This window comes from Euprymna scolopes, chromosome 24 (assembly GCF_053919585.1).
Source record: "Euprymna scolopes isolate OS-2025 chromosome 24, ASM5391958v1, whole genome shotgun sequence".
Taxonomy (NCBI): domain Eukaryota; kingdom Metazoa; phylum Mollusca; class Cephalopoda; order Sepiida; family Sepiolidae; genus Euprymna; species Euprymna scolopes.
The window spans coordinates 63,983,411-63,997,216 of record NC_136505.1 but is presented as its reverse complement, the minus strand read 5'-3'; the positions used below and the strand labels follow the sequence as shown (position 1 = coordinate 63,997,216).

At 32.4% G+C, this 13,806-nt stretch overlaps 1 protein-coding gene across 5 annotated transcripts in view; it reads left to right on the top strand.

The window, feature by feature from the left end:
* The first annotated feature begins 4,375 nt into the window (after positions 1-4,375).
* LOC145246751 (transcription factor Dp-1-like) overlaps positions 4,376-13,806 on the top strand; it is a 44,951-nt gene continuing 35,520 nt past the window's right edge. For 2 of the 5 annotated variants that reach the window (XM_080108518.1, XM_080108517.1), the window contains exons 1-2: positions 4,376-5,035; positions 6,822-6,937. In XM_080108518.1, coding sequence (XP_079964644.1) covers positions 4,990-5,035; positions 6,822-6,937 — 162 coding nt within the window. In that variant the 5' untranslated portion in view covers positions 4,376-4,989. Of the gene's footprint in view, positions 5,104-5,219; positions 5,345-6,821; positions 6,938-13,806 lie in introns of those variants that run through there. The other 3 variants (XM_080108521.1, XM_080108519.1, XM_080108520.1) reach the window with 3 other exon arrangements.

Here is a 13,806-nt window from a genome sequence, read left to right as displayed (position 1 = left end):
AATTCAGAGAAATGCATCTGATTGGCTTAAAATGTTTTTTTTATTAATTCAGACAAGTGTATATGCATCAAGTTACATGTGCTGAAAAGATTTTAAGCATTTTCATTTTGGGCAGTGAATGGTAAACTTTGTCGCTACAAATGAATCCTTAGAAAACGACTTTCACTCTGTAGTGGAATAGGTTAAAATATGGATGGTTACATTTAATACATAGACCAAGCTTTTCTCCTTTAACAATTATAAGAAACCTTTCAAACTATCCATTGTCATGGCTAATAGCACCCTAACTGAGAGTCCAACATTCAAATTCTTTGTCCTAACATTTATAGGTACATGAATTCAACCATTTCCTTGGTTATGTGCATGTTCGTTTTACACAAATGTCAAGAATACAGTATGGTGTAATCAGCAAATATAGACAAAGTTGCATCATGGAGATCGTTTATGAAGATCAGAAATAATAAAGATCCAAGGATCAACCCTGGAAGCACCTCTGTCTCCTGTATGTCACGAGTAAGTTGCTGGAATCTGTGTTAAATAGAGAAGTAGTCAACTACATTAGCGAAAATAATCTCCTTAGTGTCATGCAATACAGTTTCCATTCTGCTAGATCTACAGCAGATGTGCTAACAGTTATATCTTATAGGATTAGCAAATCTCTTGATGGAGGCTTCCTTTCTAGGGCAATTGCTCTTGACATATCAAAAGCCTTTGATAGGGTATGGCAAAGGTCTACTCCACAAAATCTTCAGCTACGGTATAACTGGAAATCTCAATTATTAAATCCTCTCTGATAGGCTCATAAGAGTAGTGGTTGATAGGCAGAAATCAGAAGCTCACAGTATTAAAGCTGGAGTCACTCAGGGGTCCATCCTGGGTCCAACTCTCTTCCTGATCTACATTAATGATCTCCTAAATAACACCCTTACATCACTTGTAAACATTTATGCTGATGACACTTTCATCTATAGCAACACTTTAAAGGTCATAAATGAATAAATTCTCTCTAATTCTCTCTCCTCTGATCTTGAGCACGTGATACAATGGGGAAAAAAGTAGCTGGTTAATTTTAATGCATCTGAAACTAAGCTTCTATCATTACATCATCAATGCTGTGATCCCCGTCAGGCATCAATTGAAATGAATGGCTCTTGTCTTGGGGAGGTTCCATATTTTGACAAGCTTCTGTGTGGATCTTTACTCCTGCTCTGAAATGGAACACGTACATCAAACACGTTGCCAAGGTCGCTGGAAAAATGGTGGGATCGTTCTACCGCTCCAGTAGATATCTCACTGCCAATGCTATTCTCTACCTATATAAGAGCCAAGTACGTCCAAGGTTGAGTACCATTGCCAAATCTGGCCAGGAGCTGCTAGGAGCAGCTTATCCTGCCTTGACAGAGTTCAGCATAGACTTTGTAGCCTAGTGGGGGATGCCCTTTTCTCTTCCCCTGCAACCTCTTTCCCAGAGATGTTCAACCCTGTCTCTGCTTCATCATTATTTTCATCGCAAGTGCTCATCTGAGCTCCAGTCTATGATCCTCCCCTAGCCAAACTTTCATGAAAAACACTCGTCTAGCTATCAATAATTTTCCCTACTCTTTATCTGGGCCTAAACCTAAACGTAGATTCCATGAACAAAACTTCTTTCTTAGAACTGCACACCCATGGAAATGTCTTCCATTTTCCTGCTTTCCGGCTGACTACAATATGGTCGTCTTCAAGTCCAACATAAACAAGTTCTTGATGAGCCATCCACTTAAGTAATCTAATTTATCAAATTTCCACTACTAACGATTACTATGATATTATTCCATTGACTAATTTACACTCGAACATCTTTATCCTTGAGCGGCCTCCAGGCCTTGATAAGTGGTGATTCCTATCTAAAAAAAAAAAAAAAAAAATTAAATGTATGCCCATCGAGGATGGCCTGGATTTTACTTTCATCTAACAAAGATCTGATTATATTAAAAATTTGTCTAGCAGTACTGTACACAGTAATTTTCATAAGAATACCTTCATGCTAGATCTTGTTAAATGCTTTGGATATATCAAGCACTGCTGCCCTAGCTTCACCTGCCTTATCGGGCTTGACTAAATACATATTGTTGTGCAGAAAGATGGTGGAGAAAATAGAGAAAGCTTAGCGCAAAAACATACTCGGGTCTGTCTGTTGTACGGACTGAGAAGGAAAAACAAAAAGATGCAAGATGGCGACTGTGGTCTTTTAATGTCAACGTTCTCAAAAAATCGCATCTCACACATGATTTTGAGATGTGCGCAGGCACCATAAAAGCAGGTTGCTGGGGGAAGTGGGGAGAAAGCATTCAACCTGCGTATAATGAACTTTGTTGTGCAATTTGTCAGATTTCTTGATACAACCTGTGTAGAGTGAATTTTGTTGTGCGACTCGTCTGATTTCTTGATTCAACCTGCATAGAGTGAACTTTTTTGTGCGACTCATTGGATTTCTTTGATACAACCTGTCTAGAGTAAACTTTGTTGTAAAACTCATCAGATTTCCTGATACAACCCGTGTAGAGTGATTCAGTTGACTATTGCTAGATTGATTAATAATTCAAAGAATCTTAACAAAGAGCAGGAGGAGACTGGTAGGACGATAATTTCACAAGTCACTTCTTTTACCAGAATTCTTGAACACTGTTATTACAGAGGCAATTCCCCAGTTGTCATGGAAGCACGATTCAACAAGGCATTTGCTAAAAAGCTTGGAGAGGACATGAGGTCAGCTCAGCAGACAATTTTTTTTATTACTATAGAAAGGATCAGATCAGGCTCACATGTTTTTAACTGTTTCCAATATCTTGTCTCTAACTACTTTATTTTGTTGGAATTATTTTTGTACCAATAATTGTGCATCCCCCCTGTTTACGTTTATTATTTTTTATCTGGTTCTTATATATGATTTTTTGTATTTTGTATCCATTATGATTTTTAGTTTCGTATATTTTCGGTTTGTACTTTAATTTGAAGAAAAAAGAAATGCTATCTCTGTAATGACGTCACGAGCTCAGCGCGTATTTCGTTCTCTTTTGAAATTCTGCTGACGAGGAGAGTGAACGTGTTGTTCATTGCCCGGCACCGAAAATGGAATTTTGATGAGCCTTCCTTCAAAGAAGTAAACCTGGCAAGAAATTAATACCCGGCTGTGACGAGACAGACTTCTGGAAACTATTTACGTGACTACGGTTCTGCACGTATTTATTTTACAAGGAGTGGAATTTAAAGAAAATACCTTTTACGTGACAAGGTATTATGGCATTTCCTATCCAGACAAGCGACGAGGTCTTGCTCCTGTAATACATGTGTGTCTATGGTTTTCATGCAACATGGAGGGAAAGAAAATTCTAAAAGAACTTTAAACAAAAAAAAAGAAAAAGGCACGTGCCTAACTGGCTTTCAATTGTGAGTACGCTCCTAAAATTAATTTCATATGCGAGTGTGATTAGGAGATACTACTATTTTGTATATTCTTGTTGTATTCGTTAATGGATACACACAACTTCTTTATAAGAACCAGCAGTGTTGTTATTTTTTCATTACATGTTCCTTTTTCCATATGTTACCTTGGCGTTTAAGTTTAATGCCCGCAAAGGGAAAAATTTGCAACTTATTGTAAATAAAGTTTCTTCTTCGTTTCAAATCAAGACCTTTATATTTCATTCTTTACCCCTCCCCCTCTTTTGCTTCATGCTTTTTTTTCAGCCTAGTTACTTTAGCGTCGAATTTATCTGGAAGCAGGATAAATTCTGACAATTTGGCCAACTGATTGAACTGGAAGTCCAGAATATACGTTATCACATCATCTTCATTATGGTTTACGTTTTTTTATGCAGACTTTCACCATTCTTTATTTTTAAGGAAATCACTCCAGGCAAGGCCTGAAACCACTTGATGTAAGCAGCTAAAAAATACTACTTCAAAGTCAAAAACTTGCTAACGATAAGTGTTAGATGAAATAGATTCTGACTCAGAAAACAGCAATTCTTCTCTCTTTGTCAGAAACATCGCTCTTGGAATATGAGAAGTAAAGGACAAAATAAGGGCAGTCAAAGCTATGCTTCTGTCTAAAGTAAACCCCAAAATCCATTTCTACTCTCTTTTTAGGCATACGAACCAAATGGTTTATACTTTTGTATAATGCTTATGTTTACTTAGTTTAAATTTATAATCATCAAAGAAAATGATAAGGAAAAACGGTTGCTTCCAAGAGACGGTTACTAAGAAGAAGAAAATCTTCTTATATTCGGAGTTGAAATTGTTTCTCAATGTTAATGTTGTGCTTCCATACTTTTGAGAAACTCTCGTAATTACTCCTCACAACGTTCCGCGGCTTGCGCACGCTCTGGCGGTCACATGACCGGTGTTGACCAATCGCAGCGTCGGATTTCGAGTAGCCACCGCCGAGCGCGTTTTTTGCAGCGAGACTTGAAAAAGTTTCGAGTGAAACGTCAAAGATGGACGTGAGTTTTTAATGATATTGTACGGCGGTTTCCCCGTACCTTGAGACCACAGATGCTGATCGAAAAAAACAAAAACAAACCTTGGTGCTACAAGGAACTGGCCTCATGACATTCCGCCTAATTGAAGCGCCGATATCAAAAAGAAAGAGCCGATAAAAAGAGGGAGACAAAGTTAATCGCACCGTGTACACACTGCGTTTCGTCGCCATCTTGTGTTACTTTAATATTTCTTTTTAAAAAGGAAGCTCCGGCTTTCTAACTTTATCCCCTTTTATTCTTTCCTGTTTTCTTTATTCTCATTTAACACCCTCTCTTAATTCAATTAGACTCGTATTTGAGCCTAATGACTTTCATATTTCGTCTACTTAGTTATTAATAACGCACCTCCCCATCATAAACTCGTCTTTCTTTCTGTACAAAAATTCATATTTTTCAGTGTCCTTATTTTGTTAGATTTCCTCCTTGATATCGGCAATAATAATAAAAAAAGACAAATCGAACAATGGAAAACTCAAATTCAACTTTAAGGAATAATTGGCGAGATGATGGTAAATATCCTTAATCATCTCCTAATTTTTCTTTAACATTCCTTGTGCTGTACGGCTTTTAAAAAAAGGTATTCTGAAACAAAGCCTTTCTAAAAATGATCATGAAATGAGGGCTTAGTCAACTTTAATTTTCTAGATCTTTATATATATATATATATATATATATAATATATATATACAAATGCGTAATTAAATCCTTCAAATATTTTATTATTTACCCTCAATCAAACATTTTCATTTAATTTTTTTAAAAAGTAATTTAATATGTTGGTTGTAACTCAAAACTAAGCTTTTAAGCTTCTTTATCAGGTATGAAAACATTTCTTTTTTTTGTTTCCTAATTAAAAAAAAAAAAATTTCTTCAATCTAGAAAAATGTCTTAATTTTCAATCTTAAAATTTAATATATAAACATTTATGTCCGTTTTTAAAAATCAAAACTAATATTTTCTATGTGAATAAATATATTTATATTCCGCAAAAGAAACTCTTAGTATCACCACAAAACTTTTTGTTCGTTACTTAAATAGAAAGCGTTTTTTTTTCTTTTAAGTTTCTATAAAAAAAACAAACAGTTTAACTATGTGACGAGGGAATGGGTTAATTTTAGAAAATAATATTTTAAACTTTTTTTTTTTCCCTCCCCAATTCCTCTTCGGCTTAAGTTAAAACACCAGAAGAAAGAATAGGATATAAAATTTAAAAAAAAAACAGTTTTAAATTCTGTTTGTGTGTGCATGCACATGTGTGTGTATATTCTGATTAAAAAAAATCTTGCTTGTGTGTATATATTACACAAGATTTATATATAAGATCTTAGTGCATTATTTTCTTAGAGCATATCTCCTTTATCGTATATCAAAAATGCAGATCGTTTTAAGCAGTTTATCAAATAGACCCTCAAAATCGTCCTGTAGATTTGTCTAAATTCAGTTTAATTTGTATAATTAAAGCTATTTTTGATCTAATTTGATCATTTATTACGAAAGGATATTAAAAAAAAAATTCTATAAAAACACTAATCGAATATTTATATATAATGTATACAATGTATACATTATATATAAATACTCGATTAGTGTTTTTATAGAATACTATACATCCGTTCATTTGTTAAAATTTGTTTAGCATCTTTGTGCATATCTCCTGTTTTTATTCTATCTTGCAAACGTAACAAAAAACAACTGACAATATATAAAAAAATATACGCATGAAGTTCTAAAATATTTTATCAGACTCCAAAAATGTTCTTGTAGATGATTTTGTTGCTTCTGCAGTTTACGAGCTATACTATTCTTTTAAAATAAGTTAAATTCGAATTTTACGGCATTTTTTTTATTAAATCGGTACTTCTGTAGTTTATGCATCATGCTTTAAATTAAAATTTTTTTTTTTTATAAGATATTCAAGTTAAATTCAATTATTACGGCATCTTTTACTTAAATTGTTAGGTGAAAGTACAAAATTTTTAACAAAGCCCGCTTCCCCACTTAGCACGATTCATAAACTGCAGAAGTACTGATTTTATTTTTTTTTTAATCATTATTTCTGAATTCGTTTCCATTTAAGCTATTTATAACCTGATAAGGCAGTTTCTTTCAAAAGTATATTTTATTAGTAAAAAATATCTATTTGTGATAGATGCATTTTTTAAAATATTAATTTGCTATAAAAATATTGTAGCTGCATTCTATTTAAAATGGGTTATAATCTTTTTTAGTGTGTAAATTTTTTTTTTTTTTTTTTTTTTCATTTTCTCTTTCTTGTTGGTCGGTTTGGTGTTTTAGGTCAACACGGGAGCCCCCTGAGGATGGCGACGTCGAGGGGACAAAACGGAGCCGATTTGAAGGAAGAACTGATGCGATATTACGCAGATTATGGGTTGGATACAATTGCAAAAGAGGTACACGAAACACTTTTACACGAATATTGCAATTTTAATTTAAAGTTTAAAAAAAGACCCAAAGCTACAATATATTTTTATACATCTATACATACAGCCCAAATTTACTTTCAACCGGATCTTAGATCAAAATAGATTTTCTTATTTATAAAAAAAAACATTTCTTTTCAATTAATTATAAGATTATTAAGAAAATACATTGTCATTTTGTATGTTAAATTTGTCAAATATTTTTATATTACAAAATGGTCATTTATATAAAAATATGTTCTCACCTTAAAAAAGTAAAAAATGTGCCTAATTACAACGATATGGTGAATACTAACCGTCTTTTGTTTTCCTTTATATGATTTAAGTTAAATTCAATTTTTACGAGATCTTTTACTTAAATTGTTAGGTGAAAATACAGAATTAAAAAAAAAAAAAACTCCCCGTTCTATGTTAAGAATATATTTCTAAATAACGTTATTTCAGCACGGTCCGTATTCTAGATAAGTACACATTTTTTCTATTGTGTAACTTGAACTTTTCTTTTTTTTTTTTTTTTAACCTGAAAACTATTTTCCTTAACAAAAAAAAAACTCAACCGTTTAATCAATATTTTAAAAATATATTTAATCAAACTTGTGATTATTTTTTGCCTGTTTATTTATTTATTTTTTTTATATAAAAACAAGACCACGAGTCCAATTTTTTAAAGTCTAAATATAAAAACTGTCTAAATTAGAACAATGTTTTTTTTTTCTTTTTAATCGTATTTTATTCCCGAAAAAAAAATACAACAAAAAACATCCGTAATGGACGTTCTAAAAATCTCTAAGAAAAATGCAACTTTGTGTCTGTTTTTCGCCTCTGTGACTTAGACATTTTTATGATTTACTGTTAATCGATTAGACTTTATTTTTTTTATTAAAATCAAATATGCTTATGCACTTATGTTACCACGCTATTTTTTTAAAAATGGTATTTTCATGTTAAATTCGAGTTTTACGATATTTTTTTTTTATTAAATTGTTAGGTGAAAGTACAGAATAGTTACGAAACTCTGCCCTCCCCACGTTAAGAATGGCTTTCTAAATGTTTTAACACGGTAGCATAAGTACAAACTTAAATATATAGACAAAGCATTACAACTAATAAACTAGAATTGCGAAATTAAATTCACAAGAATGCATGTCGCTTTTTCGTAAATATGGCAGATATTTTAATCTTTTTAATATAATAGAAAGTGTCCATTTTGCGATGACTGCTTTTTTTTTTTTTAAAGTTGCAAACTGACAACCGGTGTTGTGTTTATATATAAAAAATTTTCTTATATTCCAGACTGGTGTTTTCTTTCAATTAAAATTTGTTTTTAATATGATTTTTATTTACACATAAGAAAATCAAACTAGTTTTTATAATTGGAATATCTTTAGTTTGAAAATATTTTTAAAATAGTGTAATTTAACAGAAACCAATAAACTGGGAAAATAGTGTCAAAAATTCAACTATATAACAAATCTTGCCAGAGGCAAGATGAGTTGCTCTTCTACCTACCTGAATAATTTTAGTGTTTTAACGTATTTTAAAGTTTTTATTTTGTTCGAAAAACAAGTAATATCAAGTTAGTAAGTTAAACCGACATGGCTGACAAGAATGTACCAGTGTTTCATAGTGTCAATAATTACTCGAAAGATAAACAAAATACTGATAGAAATCCACACAATAAGTGTCATGAAAATTTAAATATAGTTAAACATGTTAACGTGTCCAATACAAATTATTTTCTAAATTTTTTTTTTTTATTCGACAGCATCAGAGAATTTCCTGTGGATAACTGAAGGTTCCTTGGAATTGCCCGAAATGTCTCTGGTGTTTCGAGGGGAAAACTGTTTTATAGATAAATGTCTTAAAAATCAAACTACATCGAAATGAAACTAACAAAATCGGGCTAAAATAGTGAACCGTTTTTGTTTAGTTTTTTTTTTTTTTTTTTTTTGGTCGACACTGCTTGTCAATTTCTTTCAAAAACCAAATGAACCCTTTCTAGTTTTACCATCTTCATAGTTGGAAAAAGGAATGAGTTCGTTATCTTTTGAAATTTAAAAGGCATTTGGAAGCCTTTATTAGTTGTAAAATTAACTTTATATTAAAACGTTTAAACTTTTTACATCCAGTAATTTTATAGTGATTCAAAGCAATGGAAATTACAAAATGAGTTCTATAACAATATTCAATCTACATTTTGTTTGATAGGACATAAAAAAATAGTGTAGCAATAATAAATACATTTTAATGAAACAAATGCTTTCCTCTGCATTTAAAAGCATTACTTTGTTAAAAAGGTTAGCTAAGGCAGATCGTATCTGTTTTAAAATAGACAACGAAAAAGTGGTCCAGAAACATTTATATAATAAATAAATATTACCAAAGGCAAGATAAGTTACTCTTCTACCTACTTGGATGAGTATTTGGTGTTTTAATCAATTTTAAGTGGTTTAGTTTGAAATGCAAGTAGTGCTGAATACTTTATGATGTTCTCACAGAGAATCACTCAAAATTAAATAAATCTAAACATTGACAGAAATCCACGAAATCACTATATTTATTGGGTGTATTTCTATCAATAGTTCTATTCATTTTTGAGTTTTAGTGAATCTTTGGACACCAAAGATGGGAGCATCATGTCACTGTCTTTTGTTTTCGTTTTTTGAAGGCTCAGCATACCTAAAACACCAAAGACTTATCTAGGTAGGTAGAAGAGTAACTTTTGATAACATTTGTTATATATTCGTTTCTTGGCCACTTTTGTTCGGTTCATTGTTCAACATGCCTAAGATCAATAAGAAAATCATGATCTTAAGTTATTGTTCTCTTAGCTAGCTGCTTAATTTTTTTTATAAAGCTGTTTACTTTTTTTTTTATTTTTTTTTTATACATTTAAACCAAGTAGTGATGCTGAAATTTATTCTGAATAATTTAGGTGACTGAAATATCAATTAATTTGTAATTCATTCGTTCGAAATTTTTAATTATTCAAATTCGTTCCTTGTCAGACTCAGTTGACAAATTCGTTCATTTGTCAGACTCACAGTTGACAAAGTTCTACAAATGGCAACTCTGAATCTTCTATAAGTTGGTCAATATAGTGTGATGAGATTTCCCAACTGATGTGTTTCTGTGTAATGAACACCATAGGAGGATGTCACTCACTAGTTCGGATTTGTTTCTCTACAAGTGACCAGTAGGGAGAAAAGATGCCCATGTGAACATTTCTTGATCGGATGTTTCCTCTAACTTTTGTGGCCAATGCAATTTGTAACATCCTTGTGTATTTCCATCAAGTGATGCTTGCGACTGTTTCATCATTGTGTCCAAGCTGTAGAGCAAGACAGATGAGAACAGATCTAGAGGAATCTAACGTCTATAAGAAGAATGTAATGTTTACACATAGTTCCTGTGGCGATCATTGGCAAGTCAATGTTTCAACAGAGAATGTGTCTGTTTCAGAAGATCATCTTGCATAACAACTGTAGGATTAATGAAGAACCGTAAAATATTTATAGTAGTGCATATGGACATGGATATCATCAATAGAGCTGTGACAACAGCATATTCTTTTCATTGTTGTGACTCTTGAGTATATATATCCATTAATATCTTATGTTTTTGTATAGACTGATATGGTTTAAGTGTGTCTGTGTTGGATATATACCAGAGAGTCAAAAGAATATTCTATTGAAATAGCCGTAGTTATCAACCCTCTAAAAATTCAAATGATAGTTATTAAACAAATGTGTGCATATGTATATACTAATTAAATGCCCCATATTTAATTTAACTGGTCAGTTTTAATAGTAGAAAAGGTATGTCTTGAATTAAGTTCATTTAAAAAAAAAAAATTTTTAATAGATTCTTTTAATGATCCAATAATTAGATGATTATCTAAATACTATCCATGTGATAGTTCAATAATATAAAAATCATCACTAGCAAAAAAGAAAAAAGGCCAATCTTTTGTGGATCAGACACTCATTCCCTTATAACTAAAAGGCAGTGGCTATGGGTCACTTGTACCAAGGAAACTAAAGGTTTGATCACTGCTTCATCTTATTAAATATGAGGGGGCGTTCCAAAAGTAATGTTTCCTATTTTTTTTTTTTTTTATTCCACCCAAATAGATCAGAGAGGATTGCAAATTGTATTATGATGACTGAGCTGATACATTCATGACTCGAAAGTTGAATCTCTATGATGATGATGTTAGACTCTAAGAAAGCAACTCATTATGGACATGTCAGAAGCAGAAATGTGTAATTGAATTTCTTGTAAAAGTGCATTGAGAATGGTAGTGACTATGTAGAAAAGTAACTTCTGGAGCACAAACTGTCACCTGTTTTAATGGTACCACTTCCATTTTCGTAACTCTTCAACTTTTTTTAGTTACAAAAAAAAAAAAAAACTTTTTGGAACTATCCTTGTATTAGTTTTTTGTATACTAATTCTGAAACTAACAGTGACTCAAAACTGTACTTAGCATGAGTATACTAGTTGTATATCCCTATCTCAACCAAAGCGTTTTGAATTCCTTCTTGGTATATTCTAACAGAAGTTGGACTTTACAGTCAGTGGCAAAACACAGAACCAGTGGAAAAGTTTTTATATAAAAAAAAAAAAATGCATAGGTGGTACACTCTTCAGCCTTGGTTATCAATCACCATGTTATGATGTCTATATGAACATGCTGGTCTCGATCATCTCACTGGATAAATGTCAGGAAACTTGTAACAATCTCACCTCAAGTAAGGAAATAACTTCCATTAGCATTTCAAGCTATGTAGTTTGAATGTTGGCAGTTTGCATGAAAGATCTCCTGAGATTGTTGAGTTTCTTAGATTTATTCATTGATGTTGTGTCCAAAGAAACTTGTTGGAGAGGTAAATCTATGTTTATGGAAAAGAATGCAAGATGTAAGCTATATTGAATATGAAAAGAAGAGTTGGTGTTATTTTTATTGCAGAAAGATGGGTAGATAAAGTGAGTTAATTTTACTGATGACTGATTTATTGCAGTAACGAGTAAGGTTGGTGAAAAGAATGTATTTGCTGTGGCTGGAGACTTGATTGGTCATGTTGGAAAGACTGCTGGTGATTTTGATGAAATGAATATTGAAACACAAGAGAAAGTATTTTACTCTTGTAATAGATGTGTTCGTTGCAAATACCTTTCAGGAAAGGAATTTTACTTTTGAATCTGGTACAACAAAAACTCCATTAAATCATCTGTAAGAAAAAAAAAAGTAAGCTTTTACATGATGTGAAAAGTAATATCTGGCAAGGAAATTAACTCAACAGAAACTATGTAGTTATTTGTGATTTTATGCTAATAAAAGCTTGTGAAAAAAAAAAAAAAACGTTTATCCCTAGGAGAAAGATGTGGAGGTTGAATAAAGAACATGTGAAATCAGTTTAGAAATGAAGTGTGGAGGAACAATGGGAAATGATTAAGGATACACTGTTGGATGTAACAAATCAGATTTGTAGGTGATTGTAAGGGCTCAGACAACATGCAGTTATATGGTTGTGGAATGAGAAATGTATTGGAGAAGAGCAGAAATGAAGGCATCTGTGGATGAAAGGCTTAGTGAATAGAATGTGCATTTGGAAACTGAGGCGCAAGAATGGCAATATGCAAAGCCAAGAAGGTTGAGAAAGCCAGATTTCTAGGTATGCTATGAAAAGATAGCTAAACAAATGACAAGAACAAATATGAATATTATTGTAGACAAGTGCATTTGAAATGACAATGCAATGTTAGCAATGCCATAGAAATTGTTGAATACAGTTTACATGAAACCGTGCTACATTTATCTTTAGACAAATGCAAGAGAAGTACTTTGGTAAGAATCTGTATTTTGCTTTTGTAGATCTAAAGAAAGCTTTTGATAAGTGCCAAGATAGGTTGTCTGGTGGTTTTTGTGTTGGAGCAAATGAGTGGGTGATGAAGGTTGTTCAAGCAATATACAAAAATGCTCCAAGTCGTGTTAGAATTTACAGCACATTTAAGATTAAAGTTATAATGTACATCAGGGCTCTGTATTGAGTCTGTTGTTTTTTGTGTCTTTGAAGCATTATTCTGGAAGTTTCATATGAGTCATCCAGAATAGATGTATGTTGATGCTTTAGAACCAATTGAAGATCTATTGTTTGATGACATGGAGTGCTGTGGAAAGTAAATTTTGAGAGTAAATGTTACCAAGATCAAATTGCTGATCAGTGGTTGTTTTGTTGGAAAGCCCCCAAACAAGCTCAGCTAATGGAAATGGGATCAGATGCAATTAAATCTTCTGTAAGCATTGGCTACAACAAAAAGCTGACTTGTAAGTTGAGATAGGATAACCAGTTTATGTGATAAGTTGAAGACAATGAGAACTCTGCTGTGGAAGAAAGTATATCTGGATGATGGAGCTATTAAGGTTTTTGAGAAATTTGCTACCTTAGTGATAGCATTATAGCACAGGGTGAAGTATGTGCTAGTGTAAGTGCTAAATTAGGTATAGATCAAGTAAGTTCAAGATACTTTTACCTTTACTAAACAGCTGAATGCTATCACTAGCGACAAAGGGAAGAGTCTCAGACATATGTATAGTGTAATGTATGACAGTAAAATCTTGGCCAATGAGGGTTGAGGGACATGCATTACATGAATGGAATGATTTGAGAATGATCCAATGAATGTGTAATATGAGTTTGAAAAGCAGTTTTAGTTCTGATGACCTCAGAGTAACATAATATCTTGACAGTGTATGGAAATGTGTGCAGAAGAGTAAACTTTGATGGCATGGCCATGTTGAAAGAATAGATGAGTTCTTTGGCTCATTGGATTTA